At 38.5% G+C, this 16,328-nt stretch overlaps 1 protein-coding gene across 2 annotated transcripts in view; it reads left to right on the top strand.

Annotated features, from left to right (window-relative positions):
• The window catches only part of KCNQ1 (potassium channel, voltage gated KQT-like subfamily Q, member 1), a 365,443-nt gene extending 349,467 nt beyond the window's left edge, over positions 1-15,976 (top strand). For both annotated transcript variants that reach the window (XM_014959920.1, XM_014959919.1), the window contains one exon: positions 13,885-15,976. In XM_014959920.1, coding sequence (XP_014815406.1) covers positions 13,885-14,085 — 201 coding nt within the window. In that variant the 3' untranslated portion in view covers positions 14,086-15,976. The remainder of the gene's footprint in view (positions 1-13,884) is intronic.
• The last annotated feature ends 352 nt before the right edge of the window (positions 15,977-16,328 follow it).

The raw sequence follows: 16,328 nt of genomic DNA, 5'->3' as shown, positions 1-16,328 counted from the left end.
ATATTTGTGATGACGTGTCTGTATGTCTGCACATCATCTGCAGGCTGTGGATTTATTAGTCTTTCAGTCAGTAGAACTGTTACATATATATATATTTATATATTATATAAATAATGCGTATCAGAGTCGGTCACACATGGTCTTCTCACTTGCACATTTACTCTGCGAGTACTGTCTGAGCCAGAGAGGAGTAAGTGCAACCAGACCTCCTCCTCCTTCTCTGTAAATCAACCTTTAAAATGCAGTGTCAGACACACACGTTATCACAACAGTCTAGGTCCCATCTAGATGGGAGAGATGTGTCAGTGTGGTTATTCTGGGGTTTTAAGGTGGTGTGGGTGCTGTTCCTGACTCACCCATCATTTTCTGCAGGACTTGAGATGAGGCCTTCCACTTTCTGTTGCTTCCATTTCCTCTGGGATGAGTACTGGATATTATAAAGCATCTTGAGACTTGGAGGTTAAAAATGAAAACAGAAGCACTTGGTATTTTTATCATTTTATCATTTCCACTGCTGTTCAGCATCTATCTTAAAACTTAAATATAATTTGAGATTATTTATTGATTTGAAAAGACTGTTGCCTGAATATATAAATCAAGAATGTGGATAATATGAAGTAAAAAGGAGCAACTTAGCTGAAAGGAACTGTGATGCTTGAGACTCAATTAAACTCCTTTCACATTTCAGACCCAATCTGTCAGAGCTAAAATTGTCAGCCAAATCACACAAAACCATCCATGAAAATGGATGAAAATGTCTTAATTAATTCATAATTATGTTAGCATTTTAATCTGTAAAGTCCTTAGTAGGTGCTATCTGACAACCTTTTTTCAAAGGTTGCAATGATTAGGGGTGAATTAATTTCCCCACTGAGTAGCTGAGTCCCATTGGATGGGGAGTGGCTGGGGGTGGGAGGGGAAAGATACTACTTAGTAAAAGAGACTAGCAGAAGAAAGAAAATAAATAACTCCATAGTAACCTCTTTCAGTCTTTCAAGGAAAATATGCAAAGGGAAAATAAGAAATGCCTGCAGCTAAACCAGTTTGTGTGATCTTTCAGAAGATCTTTCGGATCTTCTGAGTAAAGCATGGTCTGGCTTCTGTGAGCGTAAATGATCAGTCTTCAGGAAGAGCAGGCTGCAGCTCGATTCAGAAAGCACGGTGTTCCCTTACTGGAGTGCCACTGTGACTGAAGTCCCTCCTGACTGATGCTCAAGACAAAATTGGCTCCTCTGTTGGAGAGCCATCCTTTAGACAATACTGAAAATGATGTCTCTGATCACCTGCAACCTTTGAAGATTCTGTAGCACTCTTTGCCTGTCTTAGATAGGGCTGGGTAGCTTCTTTCTGCCACAGTGATGTTTTCCTGTGCTTTTGTCATATCGCTACTCTCTGTTCCTGTCTGTAAATGCTGTGGAGTGTTACCTTGTGCTGTTGAAACAGATATGCTGCCTCCATCACAGAGAAGCTACGTTCTGTTATTAACAGGGTCTAGTGCAGCCCTTAATGGCAAGGGCTCAAGGGGAGAGATCGATCCACATATTCTTGCTTCTCTTTGTGCAACTGATAACCGTTCTGGTAGGAGGTGGGAGTGGAGATGGGAAATGTCACAAAGCTTTATAAGCAAGATTGTCACCACCTCTGCCTGAAGGATCTTCCTGTATTTCATCATGTCTAGACTATATGTACTGTGTTATCTTGTGTAGAAGCCTGCTTTATCATAGGATAAAATTACAAAGCCCAAATCCTTTCTGTTTAGAACAGTAATGATCATCATTACCTTAAGAATGAACAATCCAGGCTATTGCCTATGAACCAGAAGAATAGAAAGAGGTGGATGCACATCTAACATCTGGAGCTGGGCAGATCATTTAGTCTTCAAGCCTGTCATGATGATTAATCAGCTATGAAATACTGTGAAACTTTTGCTTCCACCACTGAGCAATTGCTTCCACCACTGAGCAGTTGCTTACACTGCCAATAGATTCACTTTTTGAGTCATGGTTTACCAGTCCAAATAAATGCCCGCCCTGGCTATATTCCCAGAAGAAGCTATTGACAGAGAAAAGCACTAAAGATTTTTTGCTATCTTTGTCATCCATTAAATTCTTCAAGCACATTATTTTATCAGAAACATTTGTTTACTTTTGAAGTCATTATAACTTAAAATGTTATGGAGAAGAGCCTTGATATTTTAACTGACTCAAAACCAGAGGGAAACCTGCAGCAGCCAAATGATCTGTCTCTTAGTTTTCAAAATAAGTCAAACCCCAAAAGTGTTAGGAAATTGGCTTAAAGCCTTAAGGTTGTATTTAAGAAAAAAAAAAAAAAGGCAACAAGTATCAGAGTCTTTAAAATCTAGTTTCTGAGACCTTGATGTGCACAGAAGACTTGTTTTCAAGGTTTCCTGTGCAATAGTGATTAGAAACTAACTCTGGAAATTGAAGCTGGTATTCTCGCATAGCTGGTTGGCTTCAGAACTTGGAATTTAAAGGAAAATGTCTAGAACTACAAAATGCATAACAAAATAATCACTTCGTTTCCCCCAAATTCAACTGGCAGAGCTGTTGAACTCCTGCAGGCATGGTAATGACTTTGTATGACCCATGAAATTTGACTGAAAACCCTTCTTCATTAGCAGTTGGTTGCCTTTGTTGTAGTTTTGCTCCTGGTATCCATAAGATCTACTAGTTTGCCTTTATGAATAATGCCATGACAGCCAACAGACAGTCTCTTTTCCTTTTAAACATGGATTTCCACTGGTTAAGGTATTACGTTCACTCCTTGGTTATTTGCTGGCCTGTGATTGACTGTATCTGCCTCCATGTTTTGAAGCGGTCAGTAAACAAATGAAATGCAGGTTTGGGTGGTCAAAGGCAACTTGATTTTAGAGGGTGGAGAGCACCTGTGTCTTCTCTGGATTTGATGGTTTTGCTGAGCGCTTACATTTCTACGAAGTGAAAACATTTTTATTTTTAGAGAATTCTGAAGGAGATATTTCTAAGGATATGATTTTAGCAGAAGTGAATGGCTGTTGGAAAGGCGGGGGGAGTAAATTGGGCTCACAGACATTTTATCACCAATAAATTTCACCTCTGATCTCTAGGCAGCCCCTGGGACTGAAAAGTGCCTTTGGAATTGTGTGTGGTTTTCTTTCGTTCCACTGAGCTTTCCCACTGTAATTTTCTGTCTTGTATCTGTGTCTTTGTAAAGCTTAATGCGATGGCAAAACAAGAGGCTGCCTCTCTTCTGAGGAGCAGGCTCAGGCATAAAAGACTACAGTCCTGGTTTTGTGTGTTCAGAATGGGTGCAAACTTGCAACCTTATTTATCACCAGGTTTCTAACCCTCAGATGCCATGGCCTATAAATGACTTCTCCCTAATAATATTTATCAAAGTATTTCTGGTCTAATTATTCATGCTGAGCTTGTTCTCTAAAAATTTCTCTTGAAAGAATCTTTTAAAGATTTTTCTTTTGAAAACAAATTCATGACCACATCAAACGGAGATTCATGTTGCCGTTGGTTTAATTACCAGCAGCCCTCAGGGAACCTCAAAACTCACTGTTGTTATAATTGCTTCACTCCCTTTCTCTCCCCCACTCCTTCTCCCTTTCTATTTTTGATTACTGCAGAAGTCATTGTGTGGTTATTAATTTTTTAAGCTCAGTTTAGATACAAAGGAGTTTATGTCCTTTTTTGCCCACATAGTAACTATCAAGTCATAAATAATGAGTAGATTATGGATGCTAAAAAAGGAAGTGGCCAAAAATCTTTTTTTGAAACAAAAAAAACCAAACCACAACCAAACAGTTGAAGTAGTCTCGTTTTAACATTTTAAGCAGAAAGGAGATAGTGATGCCCTTCCCTAACTCATGCTGTGCTATAAGATCAGACCCATAACCTGTGGATGTGTCTCACTTTCTATTCCAACCAGAAAACCCAGTGCACCTTTATTCCCTTTGAAAAGCAGTATGGATGCCTCATTTGGGTGATGTGTGAAATATAACATAAGCGATGCTGACCTAACTCGATGTGATACATGGCATATTTGCTTTAAAAAGAGCAGGACTCTCAAATGTGTTTTGAATTAGGAAAAGTATTTGAGAGAAAGAAAGGAAAAAGGGAACCGTTTCATAGCAGGCATCTGAAAAATAACAGTTTGGAGGAATGAGGAAAAATTGTCAGGCAAAACCTAACAGTTAAAGCTGAAAAATGTATTTATAACACTGGGGATTATGAGTGTATATTTTATTCTTTGTTTTTTAAAAAAATAAAATCTTGGCAACTTAAGTGCATACTATGATGATCCAGAACGAGAACAGCTACTCAATGGTGAAATTATCAGCAGTACTCCTGCAAGAGGTTATTAGTCATAGTCCCAGTATCATACAAGAACCAGAGCCAAGGATTCAAGAAACAAAACATTCCCCTTTGGAGAGAGGTCAAGATTAGTCACTTTTGTTTTCTTTAATTGGTGAGGGTGGTAGGGGGGGTTGGTTTGGGGTTTATTTTGTTGTGGAAAAGAGTTTGGGACATATTTTTCTGCTAGTTGGGTCTTTTACATTTTTTTAACCCAGAAGTGTTGCAAATATGCCACTGTTCCACATTAGAAACAAGAATCTACAGCTAGGAGAAAGCTGTTGTCTGATAGCCAAACTTCTGACAACAAAAACATGGAGTGATATTCAGAGGCTGTACTGCCGTGATTAAACCAGCAGAAAGAGTCTTCCAGAGGCAAGTACCATGGGGAGTTTTCTTCACATCTGTGGAACTGAAGCATCTGAAATATAAATGCCTGTTAGCTAAACAGAGAGTCTTTCTTTTCCCTGCAGATAGGTACCAGAGTGCTCAACCAGAAGGACCCAACATAGGAATGTTTTCCTGAACAAGAATGTAATTGGAAATGAGAAAGCAATCAGTTTTCCAAACTTCTGTCTCATTAAAAAACAGAAAAGTTCCTTGAAGTTTTCTTTGAGATCTGAAGATCTGCCTGGGACAGGGGAAAAGATTTTTAAGGTTTTATTAGAGATTCTCCTTCCAAGTTGAAGTTAATGTTTGTTTAGCATATCTGAAGGTGGGTCATTAACTTTACTGCCTCAGTTCTCCACACTTTGTGCTAACAACAACAGTACCTATCTACTGCAGTGTGGTACTGTAAGATATTGTAATATAAGATGCACTAATGACTGCCATTTATTCTATAGTCTATCCACTTTTTCCTGGTTTCTTTGATCAATACTTCCCTTATATTTCCGGTTATCTTGAGCCTGTTTGACATCCTCCATAAAGTTGGATTTCAATGTAAGCATAATTTGGGAAACTATTTATGAGGATAGTTCTAGATGGATGTCCAGTGATTTTTGTGGATACATAAACATCTCAGATTTTTGGTATCATTGATTCACTTATAAGGAAAAAATCCCTCTCTTCTTGCCAATTTGTGTCTTATTTATAAATGGAAATGGAATAGATTTGTGTCTGGTCAAAGACATATTATTTCCTGAAGGTGGGGCTATAGTAAATGGAGATAAGCAAATTCTTGAAAAATCCAGAGTATTCAGTTAATAGGATAGAGGGATTTAGTCTTCTTAGTAGCTTCTGATAAAAGTTATATTTAGAGACAAGACCCTAAGCTTCACTTTCCTGGCTTCACACAAGGAGAGAAAAACATTCCAAGCTCTCTTGTTCATCTACTGAAACTCTGTTAGTTTAGAGGAAAGGGTTAATAAAATAAATATCTGACCTTTGTAATATTTTAGAGAAAAAAATGCTGTATCCTGAGGCTGTGCTGGGCCAAAGACTGTAGATTTTGGACACTGTCCTAACTTGAAAATTTCCATGTGTTTTAAGTCTTCTTGCATTTATCTACAACAAGAGTCAACCACAAATTTTAATTGCTTGGCTGTCACCCTCTGGATGCCGGATAGATCTTCAAGCATTGCGCTTGGTACTCCGAGGCCAGCAGGGCCTCATAGCCCAAATCTACACCTAGAGCTAACAAAAGATTCTCAGGAAAAGCTGATTTCCAATGGTTTGGGTGTTTCAAATAAGCCAAATATTTTTGCAAGGCGTTGTTAATAGCAACAACAAAAAGGCTGAAGCGAGGCCGCCGTTCCTCAGCTCTCTCTTCTCAAGTAGCAGCTGTGTCCAGCCTCTGCTTCTTACCATCTCCTCCAGCCACATCCATCATGGTCCTCATTTCTGTCTTGACTAGCAGCATTCTAGGTCATCCCTTTCTGACTTGTTTTACCCTTTGGCTTTTCTGAGTCCTCTCCACTTCTAAAATAAGCACTGTCCCAAAATCTTTCCACTTTTTGAGGCCTTGTACTCTGTAACAGTCCATGGCCAGGTGTATTTCACTCCCCATAACTAATTCTTCCATTTCCCAGTGACCTACTGACCTCTTTGTTAGAAGGAGAGGTATATATTCATCTTATCTTGCTTCCCTTAGTCCAGCAGCAGGTTATAGCCAGATAATTTTATGAAGGTGACAAGTAAAAGCCAAATCAACTTGTGTGCTAGTAACTTTTTATTTCTATTTATTTCTCATAGTTTTTAAGATCTGAAAGGAATTGCTCTCATATAAGCACAGCACCTGTTGTTGCCACTTGTTTCTTTGTAGGTCTTAATTAATAGTTCTTCTAGTATCTGAAGTTTTGCCTGCTTCTGATTTGCAGCATTTATTCACATAAGGATTGTATACGTAAGTTTTGTGTAAGTGGCTGGAAATAGTCAAAGATAGCTGTGAAGGTTTCTGTTTTATTGCATAACATCTTCTTCAGCTACTGCTGTTCCTGAAGGCTGTATTATCATTTTCATCTGGGGAAAAATGGCCGTATCATAAAGGAGGCAGTTATAAAAACATACTGCTGATATTCTGTGTTTGATAATATATATGCTGTATTCTATATTATATTATTTATTTAATCTCACATTACTTAAGTGGGTTTTTCATATCAGTTTTTCAGTTTTTGACCTGTCAGAGCATGTCTCTTACTATCGTTGGTTTCAAATAGAAATCTAGGAAGACATCTAACCTGAAAATTAACATTATGGTTGTAATCTACACTCTTCTAAGAAGCAAGAAAATCTTCATGAAAGAAATGGCATTGAGTGAATTGTTGACCAGAGATGTCATATTTCCAGAAACTTTGGGGAAGCTTTTAGAAAAGGATGTTTTTCTTTGGGGAGAAGGACATTTGGAAAGGAAAAATAATCCTCTACAGTATAGTTACGTGCTTATCAAAATTACTTTTCCAGTTCTAATGGAAAGAAAGAATGCATAAATCAACCCTGATGTTTCTCCCGTTTCCTATAGCTTGAGCATCTGGTACCCTAGAACTTGTGCTGCACAATCAGGACAAAATTTTTCAAAGAAACAAAAATTGCTTTGAAATGCCACAAATGTTTTCTGAGCTCTGACCCTGACTCAATGACTCAGAAGTTTTTTCCCAGCCCCAGGTCATCACCCTCTGTTGAAAGTGCAAGGGACATGCTGATTAATGTAGAATTATCAGCAGCCGTGTAAGAGTTACTACTACAAAAAATAAGGATTGCATTACACATTCAAGATCTGTAGGAGAAATATTTTACTATAAAAATAGAGAGTAAGATGAGACCAACCACAGTCTCAGTTTACTAAAAAAGCAGAACAATTTTTAGTATCTCAAAGTGAAGAACAGATTGGCACTGATAGCTTCATGCATGAGAGCTGATTGTAGGACTCAGTGTGTAGCAAGAACCTTTCTTTCCAAAGATGCTTTTTGTCTCAAAGTTATCCATTTAATTTGTCATTTAATACAGTGGTTACAATGTTAATATAATATTTTCGTTGACTAGAAAGTGACTTGTCATGTGCAGCCCCCCAAAACCTGTTAATTTTGTTCTTCAGAAGCTCAGCCTTTTCTATTTATTTAGCAATGAGTAATCTTATATTAGAGGAGAGTGTTTTCTCACTGGCTCCACTTCCTCTGTCCTTCCCTCAGACACTACACACATACTCCCTTCTTTGGCCAGCTCTCAAGAGAAAGCACAGACAGTCTGGAGAACAAATCTTCCTTCATGCAGATTACATTCTCCTATAAACACCTCGGTGATGGGTATATAATCTCCAGTAAGACTGCTGCCTAATCTCTGACAACAAAATAAACAAATCAAAGCCAGAAGTTGTGATAAGGCGATTCACAAGAATCTGGAGTCTTGGATACTGTAAATGGAAGGAAGACTCCATGATTTTTGAAGAATCATGTACCTGAAGAGAGAATAATAATACTGATTTTTGAAGAATCATGTACCTGAAGAGAGAACAATAACTATTGGTCTCTCCTTCCAGTATTAGAGTTATAGAGAAATGTTTAAAATAAATCCTCTCTGAAGATTGCCATATCTATCCCTGAGCTTCTCTAGAAAGCCACTGCTAACATCATGTTCATTCCTGTCCACAGGGCCCTCAAAATTAAAGCATTAACTTTCCAACATATTGAAATATCAAAATGTGTCGGGACTTAGCAAGAAGAAGAGCCAGAGCAGAAGCTCTCTGAAGCTTCCTCAAATAGTCTCCAGAGTAGGACTTAAATAGGATGGATCCCACTAAAGAAAAACGTGGTTTATAACCGTGCCTTCACTTGCAGAACACACTCACTGTTTTCTTAAGTACCTCTTGATACTGATATCTTCCTTTATATCATTGCCATTAACAGGTGTCATAAGTTCTGGAATATTTTTTGCTTCTTATCTTATCATTTCTTCAACTGGGTCATTAGTGTGCCTGATGATGATTTTGTTAACAGAAAGGACATTTTTGTGTGTTTTTCTGAAATATAAAGCTAGCTTATTACTGAGCCTAGTATTGAATAGTGAACATTAGGGATTCTATGCAACACCACTTTTGTGGATGCACAGTCGAAGAAAGCATCATTTTCTTTCTCTAGAAATTTGCCACACTACAGAGCGAAAGGGTCCTCCTTATTCAGAGGCCACCAGGAGTGACAAATACATGAAGATTTCCCCAATCATCTTGAGTTATTTTGAAAAAGAGCCTTAAAGAGTTGCCTACCTTTGAGCTAAAAAGCTTCACCCTCAGGAATGAGTGCTACTCAAGATAAGTCAGGGTAGCAGACTTGGAAGTCTAATGTTGCAAAAGTAGCTGGAATTTTCCTTTATTACATTTTCATTGAGCCACATGTATCTTGCGTTCTGGCTTTCCTCTTGTCCTTTAGCAGCTTCAGGCTCAGCTTTCCACATTAAGAACAAGTACAGTCTCCCCGAACCCGCTGAGTGAGCACAGCACTGCGCTGACAAAAAATCTCTCGATTAATCACAAATTATTTGTTTAATCAGTCAACCATGTTAAGAACATAGGTAGTTATAAACCACCATTCTTTCCAAAGGGACTATGATTTTTACCTTTAATAATATTTACTTTTGAAATCTCTGAGAATGAGAATGAAAGGTGGATGAGAAAGCTTTAATTGACAGCAGTTAATCAACCTTGATCCCTCCAGATCATGGAGCAGCGCTTAGCATAATTTATTAGTAATTTGTGATCTTTGTGGCCTAAATTTTGCCAAACTCCAAATTTTGTCCTTCGGCTTGCCCACTATCCTAAAAATCTATGACTGAAAATATCATCCCCCTCAGCTCCCTGATTCCATCCATCCTTGTGCCTGCCTGGTAAATCCCTATAATAAGTTTTGGGAATCCGTCTCCAGGGTGCTGCTCTTTAGTTCTCCCTTACAGGGCTGTATAAAGGAGACTCTCCTCCAGATGTCTCTGGAGCCACTCAGGCTTCTTTGGTGGCAGGAAAGAAACTCATTGTTACATGTGCTGAATCTTACTATTAATTTGTTATCAATGCTTAAAATTACAGGACATTTAAAATGAATATAATGTGAGGATCTGCAGAATTTTAATAGATAAATTGCTCATTATTTTGTTCTCTTATCATGAGAACAGTCTCTGTCTTGTTCACTAGCACCTCCTGGAATTACTTTGATACCTTTATAAAAGTTGGCATGTCATTTTATATCCAGTTATAGAGGACTGCCTCTCCTGAAAACATGACCTAAGAGGACCTTGTGGTTGATAGGAACCATGTCATCACCATGAATCTATTGTGTGGGTTGTCAGAGTAGTCATGTCTCTCCATGACTTTTTAGGGAGAGCAAAAATCTGTTCTGCAACATAGCTACACTTCTTCATGATGTGCCATTATTTGTGCTCTGATCTTTCAGCATTTGTGAAGAGCTGTTTGGTTAGTTTTTTTCTCAGTGCACTGCATGGATGGGATGTTTTTTTATTAATTTCCAAGAGCTAGGCTCGAAACTAGTTTAAATCTCCTTCTCTCCATCTGTGCTCAATCTATGATCCTTGGATATATTTTTTTAAAAAAATTTATATCAGAGGATGGAAAAATCTTGTTTTCATACAATATTTTGGTAAGACTTAGGAATAACTGTGGTATGTAATTTCGAAGAGTTTCAAACACTGCTGCTTCTCCCCATCAACTATAAAATACAAAGGAAATTATTTGCATATAAAGAATTTGATCATCCAAACATCATGTTTCTAATGAAACATAAATCAGCTAGAAAGAGCTTACTTAGTTTTTCCTAAAAGAAACAAATCAGTCTGAGTTATTTTTCTATGTAATTAACACTGTTTGCTGTTTTAAGTAGAGGGATCAGAGTTGTCCAAAGCAGTTAAGATTATAGCAACATCAGCAGTTTTTCTGTTTGCTTTACTTTTATTCATTCTGGCATCATAGCTAATTTCTAATCAAGTAAATGTGTTTGAAAGTATGATTCAGGGGAGATGATACACTTCTCCATGCTAAATGCATAATGCTAGTTTAATAAAAGGGTATTGCATACAATGACATGTTTCTAGTGGGTATAATTATCTCTGCAGCAAAAAAAGCAATCAATGCATTTCAGGATGTGTGCTTGGATGACGACGGGTGGATTGGGCATGCTAATAAGCAAGGCCATTCACCAGAAAGCCTCTTATTCTTGTACATCAGAGACTTGTGATGACAGTCAAAGCTGCCTTTTGGTGGCTTTTAATTCTCTCTTTAAAATGCCTCATACTTTAGGCAGACACCCCTCTGGCAGAACTGAGGGTGAGGGTCTGTCATCCCTTTGCTGTCTCATTTACGAGTGTCATCTTTTCTAATCTATCCCCAAGAAGCACGAACAGAGCAATGTACAGAAATCCAGACTGTTCCTTCTCTTTTAATATCCAAAGAATATGTTACTATTTGGGATTGATGATTCAGTCCAAGATTGATCCAGAGCCTGCTGAAGTCACTGGAAGTGCGTGATTGCCAAAAACTACCACTGACTTCAGCGTGTCTTGGAGCAAGCCCTTCACAGGCGCAGAACTCCCTGGGAAATTGCTTTATTGGAAAGAAAAACTGATTAAACAACAATTAAACACAACCAGTTATCTGGACCTCCCTCCACAAAAGCTTTGTAGCTTTAGAATCCTACCCTGATAAGCAGGAACATGGAAGATGAAGGTCTTTACTTTTTATCTAATATGGCTCAGCTCAATAGTAATTAGCTTCTGCCTCTGCTTCTGTGGGCCTCCTGCACTCCACAGCTGCAGCAGCCAAACCTTGTTCCCTAGAAAAAATTAGACAATTATCTCTGGGAATTTATTTCCCAGCAAGAATATTCACATCTCACTTCCCTCCAGTACTTCATCACCAAGATGCACAGCTGTTGAAGGACTATCCAGATCTCAGTCCAATCTACTGTCATGTTCAATAGCTCATCAGTGCAAGAGTTTCATAAATGCACATTTTCCAGATATATCTTCAGTCTGTGTTTCCTCTGGTAATCCCTGCCTGGAATCACAAATTAAGAAATATATATATATAAATCCTCTAGTTAGTTTAGAATAATTAGCAAAGAGACATCTCTTGTAAGAAGAAAAGTTGTCCTTCAGACTCTGAAATAGCTGTTTGTCTGCAGTCTTCCACCACAGTCCTTCCAGCACAGCTGTCTCAGAAAGCAAGTGATACCTGGGCAGTGGGGGATGGAGGAACGAGATATTTTTGCAGGTTTCACTAGCACTGATTTGTGCTGTCACGCTTGGAACATCATGAGTCTGCTATCTGTGATGGACACCACTTGGGGAAACTTTTTTTTAAGGGAGCGAACAAATAGTAGTGAAATGAAAACCTGATGATGTGCTCCATTTTCCATCTGTATTTTCTTCTAGAAATCTTGAACTTATGTGTTCTTCAGCTTCCTCATTTGAAGAATCTCATCTTTCAACAGCCATTTCCACTCAGAATTACTAGTGTTTCATGTACCATCCAAAACCAGCTGCAAAGTATAAATCTCTGGCACCTCATATTTTTAAATCACTGTATCTGCTTCCCTACCAGTTGTACAAAGTGTTCAAAAAAACCAGCATTTTCTCTATGGTGGAAAAACATTCTAGTCTCTGCTGAAATCCTCCAGGTTTGTTGATGTTCTGCTCAGCCTTACTGTCTTTTACTATCCTGTGTGATACTTGGATGATAGCCAGGCACATATAAATCGCTCCCACTCATGCTCTCTCTGGCGGCTTTATGTGCCTTTCACTACTCTCTAGCAGATATTTTAGGCAGTAATTTATTCCTATCACATTTTTTTCTGCTTACTTTCTTTTCCCTTTTTAAAATCTATTACATCTTTTTGCCTAGAATTTACATAGTGTTTTAGGATCCCTGTGGATCGATAGGTTAGAGACTACGATGGCAAAATTGTGGCTTTTTCTTTAGGCTTGTAAAAGGGAGTAGGAGGCCATAAGAAAGAGTCTTGCTGACCAATTTCAATGTTTGCCATGCCAAGGGGCAGAGAGTGGGCAATGACTTTGAAGCTGGTAGTGCCCATCTTCCCCTCAGGATGTCTGGCTCAGCACATAGGAGGCAGCACATAGAGGAGGTGTCCCATGCCAGATAAAAGGGGTGGTACAGATTACTTCTTGATTAGAAAATGCAAGAAACCAGAGACTGAAACGATGGTGTTCCTAGGAACTTCTCATTCTTGATTTTCCTCTAAGTACCACAAGTGTACATCAGATAGAGTCTGAATTTTGGACAAATCCATAACCTAGTCACTATTAAGTATCCTGATTTTTCATCATATTTCTCCTAAAGATTAGAAGAAAGAGAAGGAAAAAAAAAAGTAAAAAAGGGGAATTAAATAATTTAATGGGTTTCTGTCTAAGGGTGGAAGAAAATGCTTTCATCCCTCTGAGTTTCTGGCTTGCTGTGAATCATGTAATTCAAGTGGCAATCCTAATGAGCACAGTCATTGGTGGGGGGTGAGAGTGTAAAGCTGAACCATGCCCCACTCCCAGCCCTTGCCACAGACCCCAGCTGCTATACACTTGCATCAGCAAAAATATTTGTGGGGCATTTTGTGGCCTGAGCTGGTAATTGGGCCCAAACATAACAAAGAACATCAGCGTAGATTAGATTATTGCAAGTAGAGCAGATATTTACTAGAGCATATTGATATTATGAAGACACATAAGCATGTTAGAGGTTTATCAAGTTTACTAAAAAACGTGGACAACATAATAACAGAAAACTCAGTTCTGGGACTTGGTTCTCTATCCCAGCACATCTCTGTAAAAGCCCGCTTGTCGTGCATTCATCCAGGTATAAAATGAGTGTCAAGGCACATACCAGAGGTGAGTATTAACAGGCCTGTCCTCATCACACTCTGGCCTGTTGCATTAAATTTCTAATGCTCTGTTTGATGGACTGTGAATCTGTGGTGCCTTCATAGAGGTGGTTGTGGTCCTAATTAAGAAAGCTGTCATTTTAATATTGCATTTGTATCACATGGTTTGTTGCAAACAAGCCTTCCCTTTGCCTTTGTAGGTTACACAAATGGACCAGAAACTGAACCTCATTACAGACATGCTGCATCGTCTGGTTTCCCGTCAGCAGGGGGATCAAGGAAACAACAGATCATCTCAGAGAGGCAACAACGTCAATTCAGATCTTTTCCTCCCTAATAACACCCTGCCGACCTATGAGCAACTGACAGTACCAAGAAGAAATGAAGATGATATATCCTGATGTGGTATAAATCTAGGTTGGGTTCTTCCCACCTTTCTCCTTTAAATGGGACTGAATGTTGAGAACCTGGAAGGAATTCAGTTCATCAGCTATCCAAGAAAATACATGACTACTGTATCTATACCACTAGTCTCAAATATGCTCTCCTAAAGCCTCTCGTAATAGCCGAAGGGTTGCCAGGCCGTCTATCAGGCAAAACTTACTGAAGCTCCACATTGATTCTGTTCACGAACAAATGATCACAACTCATTATTTTCAGAAAGACCAAAACTATGCAAAGACAGGTAAAACGGCAAGGATTTAGAGCTCCTTTAATAATAATAATAGTAATAATAATATTCTAATAATACTTGAACTTAGATGGAAAAAGTGCATTCTGTTTATGAATCTGCAGATAGCAATATCTTTCTACTGCTAAGGTTTTTTAAAACAAGCTAGGATAACTTATGTTGTTTTTATTGTATAAACGTACACTAACATTCTAGAAAATGACAAACCACATACTGAATGATTTTCTTTTCCTGTTTTATTTTAACATTGCTACATAAACAGTTATCAGATAATAACCAGGTTTTTTAAATCTATTTTGCTTCAGGGAGGACTAATCCTTAATCTGGAACAATACTATTTATAGTGGAAAGTGCTATAGATTTTTTAAGATATCAGTTTTTCATGGAGAGACAATAAAGTATTACATAGAAAAAAATTATTCTACTTTCTAGAAAATGGTTGCCAAAGAATTCATATATAAATAGAAAACACAGTGCTCTGAATGTACTTGTCCTGAAATAGTTTTTTAAAGAGAAGGCCCACTACCTCTTAAATCTACTGATTTTTAGCTTACAGTCACCAAGAATAGTACAAGAGGCTGAAGTGACTGGACTTGCTGGTCAAGTGCTAGAGCTGGTCACTTACTGAGCATCCATAATCCTCGCAGGAATCGAGGCCCCAGTTCAGGAAAGCATCTCTCATCCAGACAGCATATATGACAATTTGAATAGTTTCCTGAATAATGTCTTGAGAAATTCAACTCCCTATAAGAGTCATTTGATATTGAAAAGTGCCAGCTCTAATTTAGAAGACCGAGGGCCTCAGCCACAACCCATGGAGCTGAGCCACGTTGCCCCACAGGATAGCTATGGTAAAGCCAGCAGTGTTCAGCTCAGTGTGATTTTTCACATACACAATGTGAGCAGAATTTGGACTTTTATTACCAAGGTTGAAATTCGATCTTTGCAGATAGTCAGCACCTGTAGCATAATAGCCCTGCTTTGAACATGGAACGACTTTAAAGCTGACAGAGTGCCAGGAAAAGCTGTTCAGTCCAGTGTGGTGGTGGTGGTAGCCCATACCACTGGCAAAAGAGGGAGATGTAGGCAGATTTATCAGCTCTTGCACTTTAAGCATCATACTCATCCAGTGCACCCTGTTCCCCTGACTGCAGGGGATCCCATGGCAGTCTCTCTCCCTCTCCTGGAAAACTGATGCCCTAAGGCTTCATAACTTCCCACAGCAGTTAATGTCACCAGTCTTTAATCTCTGTGAGCAGTCTGAAATACTGATGTGTAATGAACTGAGATTGCAGGGAACCTTCTCATAGTGCTGCTCATATTCTGGGCTTTCTTTTCAACATTTCATCTCTTTCACTTGGACTGCAGAGGAAAGTATACTGTATTTAACTTTACACATTATATTACAGTTATCCAGCCTTGCTGCTGTACAGTAGATAAATGTTAAGGGTGTAGAAATTTACAGGCATAAACAGGAATTGTATTTGGGCATTACGTTTTATAGAAATCAAAATTATTGTCATGATTTTGAACATTTTTAAAATGAGATTCACTATGTAATTTCAGATTATCAATCAGTCTGTTAATTTCCTAATAAAATACAGGACAAGAGTGCAACGTCTTTTCATTATCCTAAAATCCACACACTTGATACACACAGGAAAGCTGTTGGCTTTGCTTTTCTTTTTTCTCTTAACCCACTACAAAGCATACGGTTGTCTTATTTGCATCCAGTTTCCAGTGCTGGACTGGAAACTTGTGCTGATTCTTTCCTAGCAAAAAAAAAAAAAAAAAAAAAAAAGGAATTTAATAACTGGGGCTTTCATTAGTGTCATTCAATCATCCAATATGCAGCTATCAGGGGCTGCTGTGTGCAGTGGAGTTTGGCAGGGGCCTGTGTCATCAGGACCTAACACTCATAATGGCCATATTGATAATGTCTCAGGCCGGCCG

Source organism: Calidris pugnax, unplaced genomic scaffold (genome assembly GCF_001431845.1).
Source record: "Calidris pugnax isolate Ruff unplaced genomic scaffold, ASM143184v1 scaffold435, whole genome shotgun sequence".
In the NCBI taxonomy this organism is placed as follows: domain Eukaryota; kingdom Metazoa; phylum Chordata; class Aves; order Charadriiformes; family Scolopacidae; genus Calidris; species Calidris pugnax.
The sequence above is the reverse complement of the archived record's forward strand: the minus strand, read 5'-3'. Positions and strand labels throughout refer to the sequence as shown.